The 22,988-nt window shown below is 44.4% G+C and overlaps 1 protein-coding gene across 2 annotated transcripts in view; it reads left to right on the top strand.

Annotated features, from left to right (window-relative positions):
• The window catches only part of LOC144762257 (calpain-1 catalytic subunit-like), a 536,001-nt gene that overhangs the window by 362,717 nt on the left and 150,296 nt on the right, over positions 1-22,988 (top strand). Inside the window, exons 11-12 of one of the 2 annotated variants that reach the window (XM_078647401.1) lie at positions 12,891-13,102; positions 14,568-14,607. The exons of the other annotated variant lie outside the window; for it this stretch is intronic. Of the exons in view, the coding sequence (XP_078503527.1) occupies positions 12,891-13,102; positions 14,568-14,607 (252 nt within the window). The remainder of the gene's footprint in view (positions 1-12,890; positions 13,103-14,567; positions 14,608-22,988) is intronic. 2 annotated transcript variants of the gene reach the window in all.

Below are 22,988 nucleotides of genomic sequence, written 5' to 3'. Positions count from 1 at the left end.
GTGTATCTTAGTGCCTATGTATTTGACCAAAAATTCTGAAATCTAGGTCACCACTGAATAGACGGAAATTGTTTTTAACTATCTGTGAAGAACTTATGTTTTACAATGTATCGAATACTTTTTTAAACAAAAATTTTTTATAATAAAGATTCTGAAGTTTTTGTACACAAAATTTATGTTTTTGTGGTTCTACTAGAGCACAGGGTTTAGCAAAAGGCTGAGTGACAATATAATGAGATGAATGAATGATTCGGTTCCCCATTTGAATCAAGAACCCAGGGAACACCCAATTTCCTTTTTTCACAAAAATTTCTAACATGGTGGGGAAGAGTGGAGATAAAATGATGATAACGCCTCTTATAAACTACCTCATTAGTATGTTACCTATGAAATTAGCTGAAAATGTCCTAAAGAAAATCGATAAGGTCCTTGACAGCTTTCTATGGCAAGGGAAGAAACCAAGGATCTCATTAGGAAAACTCAGACTAGCCAAGAATAAAGGAGGAGTAGGCCTACCAAATTGTAAGAACTACCTAATGGCCTTTCTATGTAAACAAGGTGCTGCATCGTTTCAGGAATAATGCAAGTACAAACCCCAGTGGCCAGAAGTAGAAAATAATTTAATAAAGGACATTCCGCCTTCAGCTATCATAAAAATGCACACGTCTACTTTGCCGCACTCTAAAAACATTATTCAAAACACTTAAAAAGCCTTGGCCCATCTAGACTTACACTCCTGCACAAAAATTGGTGCATCAAACATGGTGGTGATTTGGTACAATCCCAATATAAAAACAGATAAACAGACAGTATACTGGCAAGAGTGGTCACAAAGAGGTATTAACCTAATCAACGATCTGTATGAGGATAACATCCCCATACCCTTATCGGTTCTTAAAAAGCAGAGAGGATTAGCGGACATGGACTTTTATAATTTCTTGAACCTTAAAGTACAAATTTCTAAATTAGCTCCCCCCCTCTTCCTATCAAACTGAGCCACTTGTCAAAGGCCGGGTATATGGTATCAAAAATGTATAAGACCTTACTCCCTGAACCAAGTAAAACCCAGATGCTCTCTGAAAAGAAATGGGAATCTGAACCAAATAGTAAGGCAATAAAGCAAATCCATCTGGTGCTATTAAAAAATAAAATAGCTTGTACTTTGTCCCAGACAAAGTACATGATTATAAATAGGAACTATTGGACCCCAGCAAGACTACAGCAAGACTACATAAACTTTATCTTATCCAAAACCCACAATGCTGGAATTGTAATGCACAAATAGGGGACCTACCACACAAGCTTCTTCTTTGTCCGATGCTACAAAACATTTGGGACAGGATCTTTGAACGCATCTCCCAGACACTACATATCGCTCCACCCTAAGAGCTATTGTATATTCGAAAGGGATTTTATGATCCAGAGCTAAAAAAGGACAGTGACCATGTCTTGCTTGACCTAATGCTGATGTTGGTGGGTAAAATAAGTCTATGTAACTGGAAACAGTTTGACAAAATATCCTTCAAAATATGGCAAGAATGGCTTACCTTTCTGAGAGGGAGCAGAAAACACAAATCTTCAATCCTCTCCATGGCAACCTAGACATTGGAACATTTGGGAATCTTTAGACTCCGCTTCAACTGCATTTAAGCCCCCTTGAACATCTGAATCTATCACTCCACCCAGATGGGGCCTGCAAGATTCTCAGGTGAATAGTCAGTTAAGCACTTCATATCCCTCATAACTCCAACTTAATTCCCCGATTATGGATACAGCTTATTTACTGATGCTACAAGTACCCCCTTGACTCTGTTTATGATTTCTTTCCTCTCCTTATTATTCCTTCTCGCACTTAATCGACTATTTCTCTGGTTTAACATTCAGAACGTAGGAGTTAACAGTCCCAATTTGCACAACAGCACCAGAGGTCTTGTTATTGCCTGAACTAAATGGATTATTTCACATAACTATCCTACAATCTAGCAAAGATCTTGAAGATGGCAAATGTAAGGTTTAAACACATATGTTTTATCAATATATGTCAACTGTAAGACCTGATAACCAAACATCATCCTTCTACCTGTACTGTTGCAAGCGCAATCTTTTCTGTGATCTTCTTTTATTATGATTTATTTTTCCTTTTGTACATTCTTGTTAAAATCCAATAAAAACTATTTGAAATAAAAAAGGACTTTGTATTCTGTCAGCTGTACTCTGTGAGTACACAAGTGCGAGCCAGGAATAGAGGGAGTTGGGCACAGAGAAGCACACAGTGGAGTGGTGTGGCTCACTGGTTAGAGGTGGCAGACCCGGAAGTAGAGGACAGCCCGGGACCAGCGTTCAATTCCCGACGCGGCAGGGTCGTGGACCAGGGTCAGCGGACTCGATAATTCTCGCTTCGGTGCCTACTCTAATCAGGGATCACACTCGGCAACTCTGGGCATTAGCTTGCCTCATCTTCACAACAGCCCCCCACATACATCGGGGATGCCTGGTTTCACCTTGGAGATACCCAGCAGGGATCATCTCACAGGGAAAGCCAGGACGGGTTCCCTAGTGGTCTACAGCGCTGGGACGCCCCATTGCTGGGGTAGCCATGCGCTTTACAAGACAACATAACATAACATAACACACAGGCTGGAGAAATGAATAGCAGCACGGGTGTCAGAGGGGGGACAAAAAAGATGGAAACTGTAGCATTTTCACACTGGGGTGCAGACAAGCACACAGTGTTTTCGAGCAACATGGAAGGTTGGGAGGAGTGTTTCACAAAAATGAAAGAAGACATTCACTAACCATACATGGTAGAGAGAGTAATAGTGATGCGGGTGAGGAAGGGAGGCAAAAATAGTTGATGAACCGCAATATTTAGCACTGGGGTGCAGGGAAGACGAAAATGATTTAGCAAATGAGCGAGCTATATTAAACACAAGCAATCATGTGGAGAAAAAAAGTAGCTTCTAAAACTGGAGCAATGGATAGAGAAAAGTACTTGGTCCATGCTCCGGGGGAGGGCTAAACACAGGAAGAAGAGGTATGACGCATTCATACAAATGACAAATAGGAACAAAGGAAATGAGAGCGATGAAGGAGCAAGCAAATGCTAAGCCTATGAGCAGGCGGGAGCCCACAGATTGAATACAAACATGTCCCTTCGAGACAGCACATGCGCTGTCTAGCTGAGACCTAAAAAAATAATGTGTCATACTAGAGTTTAGTATACCACATCATCTTTTAGAAGTAAAACATATTTGATGAGCTCCATCCTTTGCATTAAAGTTTCAGTTTTTATATATTATTTTGTTCATGAATTAAATACACTATTCTATAATTTGTGTATTCGTTAGATCTCTTCTTGTTTGTGAATTTTCTGTACTGTTTCGAAATCTAAAATGTAGAAATTAGGTTGTGGTTCCCAGCTTCCTGTAGTGTTTCATTGGGGGTCTGCCTAAGTCAGAAGGTTAAGAATTGCTGCTGTAAATATATCGGGCCTGATTTAGAGTTTGGCAGATGAGGTGCTCCATTACAAACATAAGGACATCTTGTGTGCCTTATTACAGGTGCATTACATTCTATGGCACTTATAATATGGTGGGACTGAATATCAGGAACATTTGTGACAGAGTGTCCATCAGCCAAACTAACTCAGACCCAGAGTCCTTTAAATAATATTTAAATATGTGTGTGACAATGATACTTCAGCGTATTTAGAACACCGAAATGTGTTTGTACCTGCGATGTTTAGATTACGTGGGTCATGTAGAAATGTTGAGCCTTGTTATGAAATGAAAATGTTCCATGCCGCGCCATTTTATCAACATGATGGAGCCGTATGGCCCACTTTAAATATCTTTTTTTGTTTTCAAAAAGAAAATCCCAAGGAAGGAGTTTTCTTCCATGGGGTGGAGGTCATTATAATTTTTTTACTTTCGCTTACCACCACCTATTGGATGCTGGTGTGTGAAAGTAAAAACAAGCTATTTCTTTGCCCATTCTAAGTAGGATGGCAAGACAAATGGCAAAACGTCTGGTGGGCCTCACTCCATTGGACTATCGGAGGTGTATGTCAGTGGCTGAGACGTAGTAGTCTCCACTGCTGACATACAGAACGTGCACTTGACTAAATGAAGCGGGCGCACCCTAAATACATCAAAAGGATACTCTGTCGCTGTTGTGATGAAGTACCCTTTCTGCCGCACTTAAATCAGGCACACAACAGTTTTATTGTCTTGTATTGCTGTGAATGCTACTGCGTGCTGCATCAGACTTTAGTCAGTCCCTCTTGATAATGGCTCTTCGTGCTTTATCCCACAGGTTCCCGATGAGGTACGTCATCCTGGAATGCTCCAGCACTGAGCTTCAAAGCTGTAGACTCTGTGTGCTTCGGTCCTCAGTGGTTGGGGAAGCGAAAGTGTGGATATGCTGGCTTCTGAGTGAAATTGTATTTGTGCAGAACCGCAAACCCAGCTGCACACGCCTCTTCCTAACTAACCCACGCTAATACACTTATGGATTCGGTTTTCCTGGATTCTGATGATGCCTGGTGCTTAAGCTCTGGGTTCTACTGAAAAGAGCATGTGCAGATTCTACTGTTGTTTTTATGTTTGTTGACTTGTTTTTGGGAGAGCATATAAAAGGAAATATTAGTTTTCTAATTCTTAATCTTTCAGAGTAACTAGCTTGTTCTGCGTTTAGGAAAGGAAGCACGTTTTACTTTGGATGGTCGCTGTGATACATAAAAGACCTGGAAGGCAGCACGCTTTGGAGACAGCGGCCATGATTGTATGTGGGTTGTATGGCTGCCGCCATGCTCTCAATTAGTCTTTGTTAAGAGTCTGATACTGTTTGTGAGGGTAAACGACCTAAGCTCTTGAAAGAATATCACCGGGCTGCGAGATGCACAGACAAGTAACTTACCACCAGGGTGGCAGCGCCGCTACTCCCGGGGGCTGCTCACACCATTCTCTGGTACATGTATAGCTTGTTAGTTACATCTGCTCCTCGTCTTCCTAACTCTAAGGTTAGCATTAATTAGAAACACTGCACTGCACGTAACTGCACGAGTTCATGCCATTTCATTGAGTAATGCTCTATTGTAACTGTTGGTTACTCACAGCAGTCGTAGGCTGACCTGGGTATCACCTTCCTGCAGTAGGTGCAGCTGTCCTGACTCTGGTATCACTTCCTACAGCAAGTGAACCTCTCTTGACCCTAGTATACCATCCCTGCACTAGCTGTTTTTGTCCTTGTCCAGATGTCACTTTCCTACTGTAGTTGCAGCTGTTCTGATGTCACCTTTCTACAGTATTTGTAGCTATCCTGTTTCAGGAGTCACCTACCTACAGTAGTAGCAGCTGTTCTGGTCCAGGGGTTACTACAGTAGTTACAGCTGTCCTGGTCCAGGTGTCACCTTCCTACTATAGCAGCAGCTGTCCTGGTTCAGGTGTCACCTTATTACAGTAGTTGCAGTTGTCCTGGTTCCAGGAGTCACCTTCCTACAGTAGCAGCAGCTGTTCTAGTCCAAGTGTTACATTCCATCTGTAGTTACAGATGTCCTGGTCCAGGTGTTACCTTTCTAGAGTAGTTGCAGCTGTCCTGGTTCAGGTGTTACCTTTTTAGAGTAGTTGCAGCTGTCCTGGTTCAGGTGTTACCTTTCTTGAGTAGTTGCAGCTGTCCTGGTTCAGGTGTCACCTTTCTAGAGTAGTTGCAGCTGTCCTGGTCCAGGTGTCACCTTTCTAGAGTAGTTGCAGCTGTCCTGGTTCAGGTGTTACCTTTCTTGAGTAGTTGCAGTTGTCCTGGTTCCAGGAGTCACCTTCCTACAGTAGCAGCAGCTGTTCTAGTCCAAGTGTTACATTCCATCTGTAGTTACAGATGTCCTGGTCCAGGTGTTACCTTTCTAGAGTAGTTGCAGCTGTCCTGGTTCAGGTGTTACCTTTTTAGACTAGTTGCAGCTGTCCTGGTTCAGGTGTTACCTTTCTTGAGTAGTTGCAGCTGTCCTGGTCCAGGTGTCACCTTTCTAGAGTAGTTGCAGCTGTCCTAGTGTCTCCTTTCTACTGTAGTTGCAGATGTCCTGCCCCAGGTGTCAGCTTCCTACTGTAGGTGCAACTGTTCTGACACTGGTATTATATTCATAAGGTAGGTGCAGCTGCCCTGAGGGTGCAAGGATCTCCTGCTAGTCACACATGCAGTAACCACTTATGATTATAGAGTGCCTAGATGCAGATGGAACCCCAGCCAACTGTGGGTCCTATCCAGAAATAGTTCAACCGGGTTACAGCTTATTTGGTCAAGTGGTTTGTAGGAAGCTGGCTCTTTATATACTAAGATAAAAGTAAGATATAGTGTGCTCAGAGTACAGAGAGACCCCAGAGGTATAGCCGAGGCTAGATTGGGTAAGTAGTAACAGCTCTCTTTGTGGTACTGTAGGACCTGGAAGGCTGCACCCATGCTAGATTTTCAGGATATCCACATAAGCTGGATTGACATGCATTAAGTCAAAATGCACATACATTGTGAGTCTTCCGAATGTTCACAGTAGACCTGGCTACAAAAGGAGCAATTTTATAAACACTGCTTAGAATACACATACAGGAAGGAATCTGCACACATAGAGGAATCAGATACTATTTAAACATAACATAAGACTGCAATAGGATCCTGTAGATCATGAGTGCCTAGAGTCTGTCCAGGAGCGCTACATCCGTCCCAGATATTCATAACAGCCAATGTCTGTAGACAGACATTCTATTTTTATTTTACATCTATATTTCTAATAAGAATTTCCAGAAAATGTGGCATGAATCAGGTGTAAGAAGCTGGCTCTGTACATACTATACCAAAGTAAGATATAGTGAACAGAGAGTCCAGGGAGTCCCCAGAAGTATAGCAGAGGTAAAATAAGGTAAGTACTAATAGCTGTCATTGTGGTAGTGTGGGCGAGTAGTTAGGCTTATCCAGAGGGTGTGTTAAGCATTTAGTGTATTCACTCAATCAAGGACTGATTACACACACTCAGAGACAGTATCCAGACCAATTAGGTAAATATAAAAAAGGTATACTTATGTTTTATTTTTAGAACCAAGCAGGACTTCGCACAGGTAAGCAAATATACTCTCAAATGCACAACTGTACAAGGAAATGCTGTTGTGCTTGTATTTGCAATCGTTACAGGTTGGTTTTGGTTCAAAAAGCAGTTTAAATTATACAGCACTAGCTTACCCGTCGCGCGATGCTGCGATCTCCGAAGAAAGGAAATTCAAGGAAAGTCGTCATGATAACATTCAATTTACATTGTGTCATTTTTATTGAAACTTATTCATTTCAATATGGAAAACATTTCAAAGTGTCGTTTTAATTCTATTTATTTATTCGAGTGCTTGTGGATACACGATTTTGTTTTTTTTCCGTCTGGTGTGTACATCAGTATTCAAAAGATTATGAGGGCCATGGGGGGCCGATATTTAAAAAAATTATGCCAGAAACCTTTGCGGGAGTGTACTCAACAACTTCCCAAAGTTTCATGGCGAGTGGATGAATGGTGTAGTAATGCATATGCCAGAAACCTTCGCGGGAGTGTACTCAACAACTTCCCAAAGTTTCATGGTGATCGGATGAATGGTGTAGTAATGCATATGCCAGAAATCTTCGCAGGAGTGTACTCAAAAACTTCCCAAAGTTTTATGGCGATCAGATGAATGGTGTAGTAATGCATAAAGGACAAACAGACAGACAGACATACATTCGTTTTTATATATATAGATTTACTTTTGTAATACTTTGGATTACTTTTAGATTACATCGACTACTCGGGTGGTATGCCTAGATACCACACCGGGGATCTCACAATACAAGTTAAGTAAGACGTTTCTTGATTTAAAGCACAGTTACTTTATTTTCATACAAAACAGTACGTGAACACAGATGTTTTGGGGACAAAACTCGTAACATTGGTCCCTATAGGAAAAAGAGTGTTAACGGTTTACAGGTAAGTAAATGACTTACATGTATGAGTATTGGGTGTTAGGACCAAGATTCCCCAAGGTCCAGGTAGGCACTCAAATTGCACCACCAGCGGCATTAGGGCAGCCGGGTGCACAGTGCAGGATGCCGATGCCAACCAGTGGGGCTAGAGAGCACCTAGGTTTGGGGCTGCTCATGTACAGGCCACTCGGTCTCTGGCTCCAAGCTCCTAGGGTTAAGGTTAGGGCAAAGGAGGTCCCAGGTCAGCACCAAGTCCACACCACCAGCAGCGCAGTGGCGGATGGGTGCAGGGTGCAATAGGAGGGGTCGGGAGCCCAAGGCAATCCTATGGAGGTTGCTGGTTTGGGATTTTGGCTGCAGGCTCGATCCAGAAAGGCTTCAGGGAGAAGCCAACAGCTGAGCAGGTAAGTTGAAGGGCTCAGGAACGTAGGTGCACCTCGTGTCCTCTTCTCCAGGGCTCAGAGCAGCCGGATGCAGGGGTGCCTTTTGAGGTCAGATTTCACCTAACCAGACCACTTGCAGTTGGAGGGGTCTCCTTGCATATGCTGAAGGCGAGTTTTTTGGCTACCTGGAGGGATCATCCCATGGTGGACTCGGACTCTGGAGCACCTTCATGGGACCGGTGGGTGACTTGGACTTGGGCCATAAGCGCTGAGTGCAGTGGTAGTTTCAGGTGCCCGGTTTCTTCATCCTCAGTAGGCTCAGAGCTTTCCTTTGTAGTTTATTTTGAATAGCTGCTGTTCACAGGCGATCCAGTCTTTGTTGAAGGCTGTCAGTCTTCCCAGGGGTTCTGGAGGTCACTGGCTGCAGGACAAGACTGTTGGTATAAGATCTCCGGAAACTGCAAACAGGCCTGTAGGGCAGGGGCAAAGTCAATTCTTCTCTGTAGTCTCCTCTGCTGTGCGACTTCTGTTCTTCCTCTGCGTAGGTTGCAGGAATCTGCCTTCTGGGCTCAGAGCTTTTTAGTACATTTTAGGGAAAGAACACAGGCCCTGGGAACCTGATTGGCAGGGACCCAGGGCATATCAAGTCAAAGTGCATCAGAAATCTGGCAAAAAGTGTGGGGGTACTGCACCAGAAACTCACTTTCCTACATGGTTGGTAGCAGAGTCAAAGAGGTGACAGGCTAAAACAGAAAAACAGGCAGGGACTAGGTAGGTAAGACAATGGAAAAGAAGTCGCCCACTGCCCCTTTAGCATCTTGTATGATGCAAAGCCTTTGGCAATCAACTGCCAAACTACATTGAATTAAAAATGTTTTAACATTGGTATTTATTGGTGACGTGTTATCAGTAAACAGATCACACATTCTCAAAATCCTGTCACAGCTCATCAGTTCTCCATGTAAATCACACAATTCAACTACTCTAGGCTACAGGCTTTAAATTTGAGCAACATTGTGAACTAGCAGAGACAGCATTTATTTGTGTACTTTGGTCACAGTGTCACAGTGTTGCTGTTCCGGTCTGCAGCTACTAGCTCTCCATCACCTGTTGAGAATCAACATGAAAGCAGAAAGGGGACTTCAGTAACGCTTCCTAAATTTATCTGCTAAATTGTACACATCTAATGGCAGCATTGGGCATAGACATAAAAACACCCAAGTAGTAGGTATGGTTAATGAGATGCAGCACATCGACAAGGCTTTAACCTGAGAGTCACAAAGCCAAAGGAGGGCACTAGGTTAATAAAGTGAGACCAGTCCCCAGAGGGTAGTCCAGTCTAATTTGTTCCAAGAACTACTGGAAGAAAATGAACCTTCCGGGCCAGTTAACTGACACAAGAGGTCATTAATCCCATGGCAATCACTGCTGGCCTCGTGGCCCTCATTCTCTCTAACGAGGTTCCCTCACGTCGCCTTTGAGGGGATGGATAGGCATCCATGCTCCCTAATGCCAAAGGCTCCCTTGCATGCTGTGCCGTCCGGATGTGCACATTAACGCACTGAGGCTCCAGCAGAAGGGTCACTAACACCTGACAATGCATGACACTTACTTATGTGCAAGCCTAGGGGCAGAGAACTCCCTCCATCCTTGGAAATCGGGTTCCATCTGTGTCCTTTCTCCTCACCTTGCCTTAGCAGACTCTCTGTGGTGTCCTAAACAGCTCCACCAACTTCCTGCCTGGCCTAGATTCTCCTTTACATCTTCAGTTGTGTTATCGGCTAATGAGATGGCGTGTGATCAGAATGTACACAGGGAAGCTGCCTGTTGTTGGCTCTTCATCTTTTCCCTTTTGGCTGAGACCAATCCCAGATTTAAGGCCTCCAAGAGAAGTCCTCCCTGTGGCAGGTCCTTGTTCCCTCTTAAGGCTTTTGGGTTGAAGCTCTAAATTGCAAGTCGGCCCGCTCTGTGGTTCCTGGTAAAAAACACTTGTGAAACCCTTTGAATTATCTCTCACCATTATGAACTCATTCTCTCCCCCTCTGGTGCACGTGAGGTCGGTCCATGCTCAGCCTGTGGACACTACCTCACTCCTCTGGTATTCTAGAAACAACAGTGTCGAAGTTGAGGCAGACTATGTAATCTGCGCTAGGGCAGCAGACTGACTGCAGACTGACCGTACTGCTAGATCTGCAATGGAGCCTGAAATTTGGTGTCCACACAAAAAGTTTGTTTACAGCGAAGACATTCCCAGAACAAAGACAGAAGCTTGTACGCTAGAGAACCCTTTAACAAAACCTGAAGAGGGGCCCTTAGGAAACTTCCTTTAGAATAAAGGATAGTGACTTGTGACAGGGTACAGTGGTGGGAAACGGTACCTGGTGCTGTGTCCTTGGTGACCAAGTTGTAATCAGTAAGATGGACAGGCATCACATCAGATTCCTAAAAAAGTTGTCTGGACAAGTCAGGGTAGTCGTATTATTCAGAAAACATTTTAGTACGATGGGTTCATAGTGATAGTTCTTTATGTAGAAGTGATGTAACTCATTTAAGAAATTCTGATTTGTATTGCAAAAAAGGTGACAAACAGCCAACACGTGTTTCGCCCCTTTACATGGCCATCCAGCTTGGGGCTTCATCAGGGCGACGCAAATCTCTTATGGACTTGTGTCGTCCTTGAAAAAAAAATCCTGTTGGGTCCTAGGTCGATCTATAGAGTCTCAGGCATAACCATGACCACCATTTGGTCTTTGTTATTAGGCTGCGTCTACATCAGATTCCTGTTGATGAATTGTTTTTGAAAATCCATCTTTCAGGGGGACAAACATGTCATATATGTCCTTCTGATCCTGAAACCTGGAACTCCGTTCCCCTGCATCTTCATGCAGAACAAAAACCACAAGAGATTTAGCAAACTACTGAAAACCTGTCTCTTTCAGCTCTAACGAGTCACCTCCTACAGGCCTCTGAATATTCCGCTGGCGCTGCGAGACTTACGGGTGATACATGCGCCTAATAAATACCAAATACAAATATTATGCCAATAATTCCTGAAGATTGACGGGGTTCTTCAGAGGCCTTTGTACTGTAGAGGATCATGTTGGTGTGTTTCTCTGCACAGTCAGGAAAGAAGATGAAATTAACAGGAGGAAGAGACGGATCCCACAAAGGGCGTTTGTGTGCCTGGTTGCAGCCAAGCCCTTCCTTGATGCGCTAGAGGGAATCACGCTTGGCGAACAGCCTGGAAAATGCTTTTCCTTCGATTCCCAGACCTAAGGTCATAGCTCCTAATTTTACATTGTTGTGTACATTCCCACAATCTGTACCTTATTCCTAATTCTTACACTAAAATATAGTAAACTGGGCCCAAAGTAAAACTGCTAAAGTTAGAGAGGTTTGTGGCATGCCTTTTCTGGAGAGATGAGGAGATGTACTCTAGAAGCTAAACTGCATCCTCCTGTAGCCGGAACCAATGTTCTAATGACTGCTTCAATACTAATCCCATTCAGGTATTCTCTTGTTATGTTCTCTGTCAAATCCTCCATTGCCCCTGGGAGCTACTACAGCACTGTATCAAATAACAAAAGAAATGGATAGAGCTCCAAGGTGCAGCACTTCACTGGCACTGCAGCTTCCCACTGCTGCAAGCGCTTCATTCAAGCAGAGGTTCTTTTAAGGCTAGGATAGAGGGTGTTTGCCAATGAATGCCAGATCCATGGCAGGGTTTTAAGAACTCCATTTAAACTTCAAATTATTCCCATGAAAGTTTGGAACAATCGTTCCACATTGCTATCCTGAAAGTCCAACATAGGGTTTGCTCCTGTGGGACAATATTGTGCACATCAGTCCTACACTTCTTTTAAGGTCCAGCTTACAAAGCAGCCTCACAACCAGGCTTACATAACAGATCAGATGTTATAGGGTGTTTCTTTATAGCTGATTGTATGTATTGTCGCTGTTGTTTTGCTGTTGGCTGCTGGGTGAGACATCTTTCGAAGGACCTAATGTAAACACAGAAAATGTAATCCACCAAAATGTACAAATAAGGAACACCGAAAATGTAATTGAAGCCACAGAAAATGAATCCACCGATATTTACAAATAGGGAACATAGACAATGTAATTTAAGCTACGGAAAATGTAATCCACAAAAATGTACAAATAGGGAACATATAACGTTTTATTTAAACCCCAGAAAACTTAATCCACTAGGATTTGCAAACAGGGAACGCAGAAAATTTGAAGAATCGGAAAGGGATTAAAGTTAAGATTTAAGTATAAATGTAGGGATATTGTTAGGATTTAGGGTTATTTTTTGGATTAGGGTTTAGATTTAGGATGTACCGGTTGGATTCTACATAGAGTTAAGATTTAGTGTTAGATTTAGTAGTAAACGTTTTGGATGTTTACAATTAGGTGCCTATTGTTTCAATGCTCTAAAGCAGGTAGAATACCATGTGCTTGTTTGTGTGTATTGCCTACATTGTTTTGCTGTTGTTGGTGATTGTCATGTTGGACTCTCTTCAGTTCAAAGGTAGCAAAAGCGTTCAGCTTACGAAAGACTTCTTCCTCCATCATGAGCCCTGTGCTCATGCCGAGACCCCCTACCCCCTTCGAGAAGTCTGCACCCAATTCCGCCTGCCGCCCGGAGAGTACATAGTGGTCCCCTACATCACAGAAGCCAATAAAGAAGCAGACTTTGTCCTGCGTGTCTTCACAGAGAAACTCTCCAACACAGAGTGAGTGAGATGTCCTTCATTCCATTTGAGGTTCATTAATGTAAAATCTGTGTCTGAGTGACTCAGTAGTGGGGATATCAGACTATTGCTCTTCATGTGCCAGATTTCTGATTCACAAATCTCGACAGCAATCCTCTTACAACACATTTAGTCACTCTTGTCGTTTTCATTGTGTCATTGCCTTAACACTAGACTTTTCTGGGAGTTTTCTTGGCTTTCTTTCTTTGGTTTCCTTCACATTACATGTCCGCAAACCTGTGCAATATAGAAAAGAAAACCAGGTGTGTTAGAGTAAAGATTGTACTAGTGACCTGCGAAGAGGAGGTGTCAATGCCACAAGATGACGACAGAAGGTGGGCCCCCCTTTTGTTGTATGTAGGATGTGTAGCCTTTTATTCCACAAACATTTACATTTTGGGTATTTGCAGTTTGCACATATAGAAGGGATAGCACTGAAGTAAGATTCACAGCACCACCTCATTGATTAATGAATACATGGTAGTTTTGTAGATGTTGCCTCATGGCTGATAGGAGAATTATGCCTGAGGCTGATGTTATGTGGCTGACATGTTAATGGAAAATGTCAGATTCCTTATGGGGTATAGCTGATATCAGGATGATGTCAGACAAGGGTTTTTGAAGGCTTATTTATGATGGAAGTGATTTTGGAGTATGTAATTTGAGATTCCTTCTAATAGCTGATCTGAAGGTGATGTTTAGTAAACCATATCTGAGGATGATGTCAAACCTGAGAATAATAAAGGACTGATTGATGATGGCTAATCTGAGGTGGATGCCTGAGATGGATAGGGTTTGACAGCTGATCGGAGGCTGATTCAAAAAATATTTGATAGATGATCTGAGGTTTCTGGTAATATTGTATGATTAATCTGAGATGAAGTGTGACGTCAACCTGAGCTGAGCAAACCTCTAAGGCTGATACTTGAGAGCTGATCTGAGGGTTATAATTTACACCTCACCCAAGGTTTATTACAGTTAATCTATAGATGTTCGGAGTGTGATGTTTGGTGGTTATTCGAAGGACAAGGCCTAATGCTGCTATTGGAGTATGAAGTGTCCGAAGCTGATGCCTAGTGACTGATCTAAGGTTTATATGCGCTTTGGTTGATCTCAGGTTGATGTCTGGTATTGAAGTTTGGTGGCTAATCTCAAGCCAATGGAAAGAAGATAGTTGATGACTAAAGAAGACTCAGGTAGAGATGCTTGGAATCTTGAGAAAGGGACAGAAATAAGCAGAAAATGGCTGGTCTGAGTTGGCAAATGATATCTTAAGTGAATTCATATGAGCATGATATTTAATAATGTGGTCAATAGCCTGAGAGGAGAGTTATGTTTGTCAGATATTGAAAAATAGGTGTCAAATTTAAAATGTGAGCTCAAAGCAGGAATATCCTTAATTTCTTGGGGCCTTTGTTCTGACTGAATTTGTCTTTTGTATCATTAGAGAGCTGGATGATGAAGTCACTGTAAATCTTCCAGATGAGGTAAGAAACGAATTTAGTCATTAATTAGTTTGCACCAATGCATAAAAAAATAAAAAAAGTTATTAAAATAAAGTCGACTGCAATTTTTGATATGCTGATTTTGTATATGTACAGCAGAAACCTATAAACAAAAGGATTTGGGCCAAGGAAAGCATAACATCAACTGATCTAAATGAATCCAATAACATAAAATGAGGATCATTTGAATGCACTTCCCTAATTCACTGGAAATCTCATGATTGCAGCCAGTGCACCTTGATTATCCCATTTTACGAGGAATATCAGACCACTTGCTCTTCTTGCCTTGCATGCCAAATGTTTTTGTTAATGTGTTTAGGCGATCACGTCTAAATGAGTTGTGTTTTGACATGTAACGATTACTTTGTCCCCTTTTTTAGGTCTTGCCTGCATAGGCAAAAAGACCTTTTATGATCGCTTTGGCTTTTCAGCCAAGAACGTACATGCGTTCCATTGCCATCAGTGGCAACGCGTGGCGATCCACTTGCGGGAGCGCTCGCCGCCATATGGCAGCAATTATCGCTCCCTCAAGTGAATCGCGCAGGCCCCACTCCTCCCCCCTGCTGCCACATGAGCTTGTTAGGTCTCAGCCTGATCCAGCGCATGCGCTGGTTGGCCGAGACATTTTTTTTTTATGTAGGCGCTACATCTTGAAAGTGTTGGTCGGGGACACTAAATGGTAGCTGACTTTTCTTTGAGAGATGCCACCCATTACCCACATGCGTTAGGCGCACACGAGTCTACACCATCTGGTGTGACAGAGGAGGTGCATATATCCTGTGTGTCCCGTCCTGGGCGACGGAGGAGGTGCATATATCCTGTGTATCCCGTCCTGTGCACACAATGGAGCTGATACTTGTTGAGAATGCGGAGGAGCCGATGTCAGGTCCGCTTCCGCAGTTCCAAGATCGGCGCTCTAGATGTTGCCACGTCGCCTCGCTGGAACAGTGACATCTTTTTGTTTTGGTCTTCTTTTGTTTCTTTGGCATGCCGCGTGTGTGCACATGTCCTGGCAGTCTGCTTGACTATGGTTGCAGGTGAAAGTTATTTCAACTCTTTACAGAAGGACACAATCATCTTGTGTAGGCACACGAAGATTACGTGTGAGTCACAGGATATTGAGCCAGCACCAAAACTCCGCACGGGTTCCCCTCCTCCAAAGATCGCAGCTTCAGCCATTAAACTACGTCCCTTCCCCTGACTTGCTTGCTCGGATGGCAAATAAACATTATATTATATTACATCATTAACATTTCGCAACTTACAAATATTTGCACGATTTTCAAAGATTAAACAGGGATTGCATTTTGTTCTTGTTTTAGTCGACTAGTGCATTGATTATTGTGTGCCTCGCACTGGCGCCCTCCTTGCTTCACCCATGAAAAGCCTAAGGGGGCTTTGCCTAGTCTCTGGGCCATTTGCACCTCATATACAACCACATGTGAGTTTGGCCAATGGTGCACATTTACATCCCATCCCATTCTTTGTCTTACATCTTCTTTGCAGCAGGCACATTTACCTTCTGCGATGCCACCTGCTGCCCTGTTCACTACTGGGACCACAAACATAGGCTAGCTCTGCCAGACTGCCAACGCACCTCCATATATAGGCCGACAACTGATTTTTCTATTTTTTGTTTTAAATAGCGAACTAGACCCGAGACATCGGATATCAGAGCGCTTTACATGAGCACCAGTTTCGTTACATTACCATTAATGACTAAATAAACCTTAGAATAAAGATTAAAATCCATGCCGGGGTAATGTGCCCCAACATTGTCCGCAACGTGAAAACCACCATTTCCACAGACCGACCACCAGTGCAAAAACAACATTTCTGCCGGTTGGTCAGCTCAATATTGATGCAAGGTCAGAACAGGAAGGTATGAAAAACAATTATCGAGTGTAGATTAAAGATTGCTGTAAACCTAATGTGGCGTGTCTCTGCTACCTCAGACCTCTGGCTCAAACCACTCTGTTATTATTCTGGAGCTAACACAGTGCCTATGGGGATAGTGTTGGCTAAATAAACCTTGTAACAAAAATCCACTCACTCACTGCTTTCATTTTAGCTCGAATGTCTCTAATGGATTTACAATTTCGGTCCTGGACATGAGGAAGGAAAGGAAAGGAAAGGAAAAGGAAAAGGAAAGGGAAAGGGAAAGGACAAATGAATATGTAAAAAACCATGCACACTAGAGGGGAAATCGAAAGACTCCAGCATCCAAAATGCATTAGGTTATCACACAAATGTTGAAGACTGAAGACTGTGGCATGGCTAAACTGGGAGGATTGAGAATACACAAATAGTCAGGAACTGACCAAAATTACTCCTAGAGTTGGGCTTATGCAGGGGAATTAGGGCAGCAAAGTGAGTGTAAGTGTGGGGCAGAAATATCGTTATAATTACACACTTATTTGAGTTAGTCATTTTATTATTATTATTTTTATTTTTTTAAAGCACTTATTCATTTTAAAAGCAGAGCTGAAAAAAACTTCCTTTGGTGACAAAGCCATTTCTTTGGCCAGGCCAGTTCATCTTTGTGGTGTACAGACCTTTAGTGGAAACCAGTAGCACTTCTATTTGACTGGTGGTGAGAAGGGCCCCAAAATATAATTGTTTAATGACTAATGCTGACTATGGGACATTGAAAGTGAACAGAGGGTAGTGGGACCATTCTGCCAGCAATGGTAACATTAAATAAGAATTTTTAGGAAGCTGCAGCGCCAGCTTGAGGTTCTTGGATTCTTACTAGGGTGGAAGACGTTGCTTCAACAAAGAGAACAGTACCTGGTGGTAAATAAGGAATTCTCTCACTCCAGAAAGAGCTGCTATCGGCCATTTCCAACCATGTCTGCTTGAAATTAAAACTAGTCAAGCATGCTTCACAATAGAATTAACGATTAACGAAACAATTTATTCCACCGATAAAGCTATTGTAGATATTTGAATTTTTCCAAACAAAATATCTAGTAGATCACGATGATGCAGCATTAAGTGTTTTATATACAGATGGGTCCATCAATTTGACTCACTTCGGTCTCATGGGAACCCCTTTAAGAGACTGTGGGGGATCTAAGTAGTTGAGCAGGGTCGATACCAGATAAAAGGAATATTGCTTCCCACCACAACCGTTCTACATTTCAAGGAACCGTAGTGGTCCTCCCCAGTACAGCGGGAGGTTCACTTCGGAGGATGCTACTCGCTCTGGGATCTAAAAACCGAAGTAAAGCAACCACAACAGATAAGACAAAACGTGGATTTTGCAAACATAGGGACAATATATTGGCAGCATTATTCACCCTTTGCTATAATAACAATATCAGTGAATAATAGTGATATGCCTTGGCCTCCCCACTGTTAAAAGTTAGGCTGAAAACCGTCAACATTATCGGCGCCCTCTTGCTCTCCTTAAACCTTTTGTGCGCGTAAAACAGCCGCCATTTTGGACACCATGGCTTCCCCGCTCTCGCCGAGAGCCAGCGCGTCTCTCTCTCTCTCTCCTAACTTCGCTGGCAACCCCCCCCCCTGCTTGCACCTGCCTTGAGTCATAAACCCCTCTTCGGCACTGCTCTGCCCCAGGCTCTCATCCTGTTCCCAGCGCGACATCTCCCTGCTTCCCCGTCATGACCTCCGGCCCTTTTGATGCAAACCCCTTTTCCCCGTGTGCCCGCCTGTCTTCCCCGTTCCCAGGCCGACACCTAGCTCTGCCGATACCATTCTCTTGCCCCTCCCCATACAATAGGAAGCTTCCCTCCTCAAAGGACCCCCGAGATGATCAAAGCCCCCCCCCATCCCACGAGATCCGATCGAAACCCGCACACTCCGTGAATCGGCGGAATACCCAGCTGCGCAATGATCATCACCTGTTGTGAACGGGGCGGGGACTTCCACTGTAGCCTTGCATGGGAACGGGCTGGGAAGGGGGGATTCTGAGGATGTCTTTCCGTACATCAAAGTATCGACGAGAATGTGTTACATGTAATAAAGAGATAAACTCGTGTATAAGAGGCCAGGCCTCCGGGATGCAGTTAGAGCACCTCAGAACGATACCTTCTGTCCGTTTCGTTGTGTTCTCCTCCGGAGAGAATAAAAACTTTGTTTCCTGCCTTCCAGTCTCCAGCGCCTGCCTCTTCAACAGTTTAACTTTTTGTGGGTTCAAGAGGCGACATCGCCGGGCAATAATTAAGGATCTTATATTCTGGTTGGTAGTGCCCTCCCAGTTTGTATTTTTCCACAATTGGCGCCCAACGTGGGGTTTTTCAGCGACCCATGGATCCAGTGGGAGAGGTCCTGACGACAAAGTGAACGACTGCAACGATCGGGAACGCGTCTGTCCGATAGACCCTCGTCTGACAGCCGATCATCCGAACTTCACTGGTTCCGAACAGACCTCTCTCGAGTGATCTACGGTCCTGACTGGGAACCATCAGGAGTGCCGCGAGGATAACGAAGAAGAGAGGACGATCGGGCGCTGGATTCGGAAGTCAGGAAACTGTCCATGCGGTCCGGGTAAGGTCGTGTTACCACGACAAATTGCGAAAAAATTGCTTGATTGTTAAATACTAGTATTGCTCTTTTTTGTTTAATTGGAGATTCACTGTCTGCAAACGGAGAAACAACAGGCTCTCTCTTTGCAAGCAGTGGAGGATAGGTAGGGCAGACAACCGTGCTTATTTTTCTCCCCCACTCAATAGTCACCTGAAACTGAGCTGTTGTTCACAAACTATTGTTTCCTGGAGATTCCCTGTCTGCAAACAGGGAAGAGACCACCCTTTTTGCAGATAGTGAAAAAGGTAGGTAACGCAAATCTTTGCGGACCTACTCACTCTCCCCATTGCTATTTGTCGGTCTTTTGTCCATGAGGGATTCACTGTCTGCAAACGGAGAAACAAAGGTCTCTCTCTTTGCAAGCAGTGGAGGATAGGTAGGGTAGCAGCCGTGCTTATTTTTTTCTCCCTCACCCTATAATTGCTTGAAACTGAACTGTTGTTCGCAAAATTATTGTTTCCTGGAGATTCCCTGTCTGCAAACAGGGAAGAGACCACCCTTTTTGCAGATAGTGAAAAAGGTAGGTAACGCAGATCTTTGCGGACCTACTCATTCTCCCCATTGTTATTTGTTGGTCTTTGGTTATTGTGATCCATGAGGTATTCACTGCCTGCAAACAACGTAGAATAGAAATATTCTGTCTAGTCTTTGCACCTAGTGATAAGATAGGCAGTGCTGACTTTTTAGTCCCTCGTTACGAGCCGTCATGTCTGTCTTCTCCCCATTGATTGGTAGCCTGTTTAGCCCGGACCGCTTATTAGAGATGGACCATCCAGCCCCACTGGAAGGCACCCCTAATAAGGACATGTTCATGAAGCATGGATTGACCGCTATTGCCTATAGTAAACTATGGCATAAATATACAAAACAAGGTCAAGAAAGTCAATGGCCCCTGATAGGATCCTTCGATGATGACAAAATAAAAACGCTAGAAACTGCCCTAGGTAAAAACAAGACAACACCTACTATGCTTGATAGCTTCGGCATGTGGCGAAAAGAAACTGAACAGCGTAAAAAGAAAACTGAGAGTAGGTTGGAAAAAGAGCTGCAAAAAGCAGCCCACCTAGCTGCTCAGAAGCTAAAAAAGGAGATAGAGGAAAGAGAGAAAGCTAAACAGAAACTAGAAAGGGAAACGCCAAGCCAGTGTCCGGTTAGAACCCCCTCCATGCTCTACCCTGATTTACCCTCGAAACGACAAGCCAATGAGGACCTGCTGTTAGGTCCCCCTATCATCTACATGCCCCCTCCATATGCCCCTTCTCGACCCTTGGCGCAGCACGCGCCACCCCCAGGTACAAGCAAAGGTACCGCCGCAGCGTCGGCCCCAATGGCCTCTGTGCCAGCCGAACCCCTGGTATTAAAACCCGCATCAACGGCAACGTTAGACGAGCATGAGACTCGAGGGGCTGGCCTTGCAAGAACAAACAGACTAGACAAAGATGAGCGAGCGGGGATCGACAAAATAGCAAGGACACTGGTAGAAAGGAAGGATGATGAAGAGTACATCACAGATATGTTCAGCTCGTACACAGGGAGTCACAGACGACATTTTACCGTACGACTGTGTTATCATGTCTTGAATGCATACGAGGACCGATATCGAGACAAAGGTCCCGAGAGCCTAAGGACTCTGTACCGGAAGGTCGATATCGGGGATGAGGGCGAGTGTGATGTGTCGGACCTCCTTACGCGTACGCTTGAGGTTTTCCGCCACCTCACTGAACGAAAGCCGGGAGCTAAATCCACGGCCCCCGTAGTGACCGAACCACCAACCGAGCAATCTAACACCATGATGCCGATACGTGAGGCTGCCCCTTACTGGGTTCCCCCTCGAGGTACAGGGACTCACGATGATGCAAACAACCAAGATGCGAAGGGAAGGGTAGTATACAACTGGGTCTACCAGCCATGGGACCGGCAAGAGATACTGACATTCCGGAAATCTCTACCCGACCTACGTAAAAACCCCACTGCCTTCTATACTGAATTGGGTACAGCTCTGGGTTCAACTATCATGACCCTGGCTGACATCGACTTGTTCTTCGGGTTATGTCTACCAGCTGATGTGTGGAAGCAAATCCGGAAAGTCGACCACCTTGAGCTGTTCGGACATACCTGGCCACAACTCGATGACTTGGATAAACAACGGGGACCAGGACAAAAGCCATTGAAATCCATTCTAGACCTCCCAGATAAAATTGTAGAGAAATTAAAAACCCTGATCCCAGAAAAGAAAGTGGACTGGTCGATAGTAACAGCCTGTCGCCAAAAACCCCAGGAGGATGTATCGGAATACTTCTCCCGGTTTGAAACGGTGTTCTCCGATTACAGCGGCCAGGACATGACCACTGCAACCGGACACCATCTGTTTGTCCAGAATTATGTTAAGGGCCTATCATTGGACATCTCCCAGAAACTACAGGCCAGCGAGAGTAGTTGGGCAGCCTCCAAACCTACCGCGATTCTTCAAATGGCCCAATATTATGAGCATCAGAAAAATGAAAACGATAGGGCGACAGAGAAAAAGAAGAAAGACTTAAAAGAGAGGGTGATGATTGCCAAACTGCAAGGGGTGACTATAGGACGAGACCAATACCGGGGAAACTACCAGACAAACGTCCCTAAGACTGCGTTTCCCCAGGACCGCACTCTGACCCCCTACAGTGGACGCACAGACCTTAGAGATGACCAGTGCGCTTTCTGCAAAGGGACTGGCCATTGGAAATCCCAGTGCCCAGTTCTCCTGGAAATGATCAGGAACAGAGACCCCAGGGATGTAGCAAACGGACCGAGACCTAAGGGACCACAACGAGGGCCCCCAAATGACGCGACTAATGACAGATCAAGCAGACCGAATACGTTCGATCGACCCAGACAGAACCAATATCAACAATCTGACTATGACGACACTCACACCTTTGCATAGGACAGCCAAGGGCGAGGGAGGGATCCAGTCGAGCTCTATGTTGACCAGCAGGGCCCTTATGTCACTGCTAAGGTCCTGGGTACCAAGTCTCCATTTCTGGTAGACACTGGCGCAACACGTAGTGCGTTATCTAAACGACTGATTCCAAGGGCACCCTTGTCTGGCTCACTCATAACATCGACAGGTTTCGATGGAACGCCCTCCACCAACCCTTTGTCTGCCCCGATTCTCTTTGACGTAGAAAACAACACCACCGACACCACGTTCTTGCTTTCCTCCAATAGCCCTGACGCCATTATGGGACTTGACTTACTGAAACACTTCCGAGCGACGATTAGGTGTTCTCAAGATGGAGTTCGAGTGTTTCTTTACGACAACCCCGTTCTGCTTAAACATTGTTCCCCCCGACACATGTTTTCCATCACCGACGTCGACGCGTCCCTGCTTGACACCCTACCTCCGTATCTGTGGGCCAAAGCGGATTCGGACGTAGGGCGTATGTTAATTGACCCAGTGCACATTACTGTCCGACCAGACGCAACACTCCCAAAACTCCCCCAATATCGGATATCGCCAGAAGGCGAGAAGGCATTGGTAATGATTATCCAGTCACTGATAGACGCAGGAGTGGTAGAGGAAGTGGTTAGCAACGTTTGCAACAGCCCTATCTTGCCCATTATCAAAAAGCAGGGAGAGGGAGATGAGAAAGCATACCGTTTCATCATCGACCTCCGAGAGATCAACAAAGTGGTAGTACCCCAGTACCCTGTGGTCTCAGACATCACCACCATCCTGACCTTGATTCCATCCACTGCAACCACCTTTTCCGTCATCGACCTCAAGAACGCATTCTTCTCCATCCCCATCCACCCAGACAGCCGATATC

This window comes from Lissotriton helveticus, chromosome 6, assembly GCF_964261635.1.
Source record: "Lissotriton helveticus chromosome 6, aLisHel1.1, whole genome shotgun sequence".
NCBI classification, from domain to species: domain Eukaryota; kingdom Metazoa; phylum Chordata; class Amphibia; order Caudata; family Salamandridae; genus Lissotriton; species Lissotriton helveticus.
Note: the sequence above shows the minus strand (reverse complement) of the source record. Positions and strands in the feature narration are given on the sequence as shown.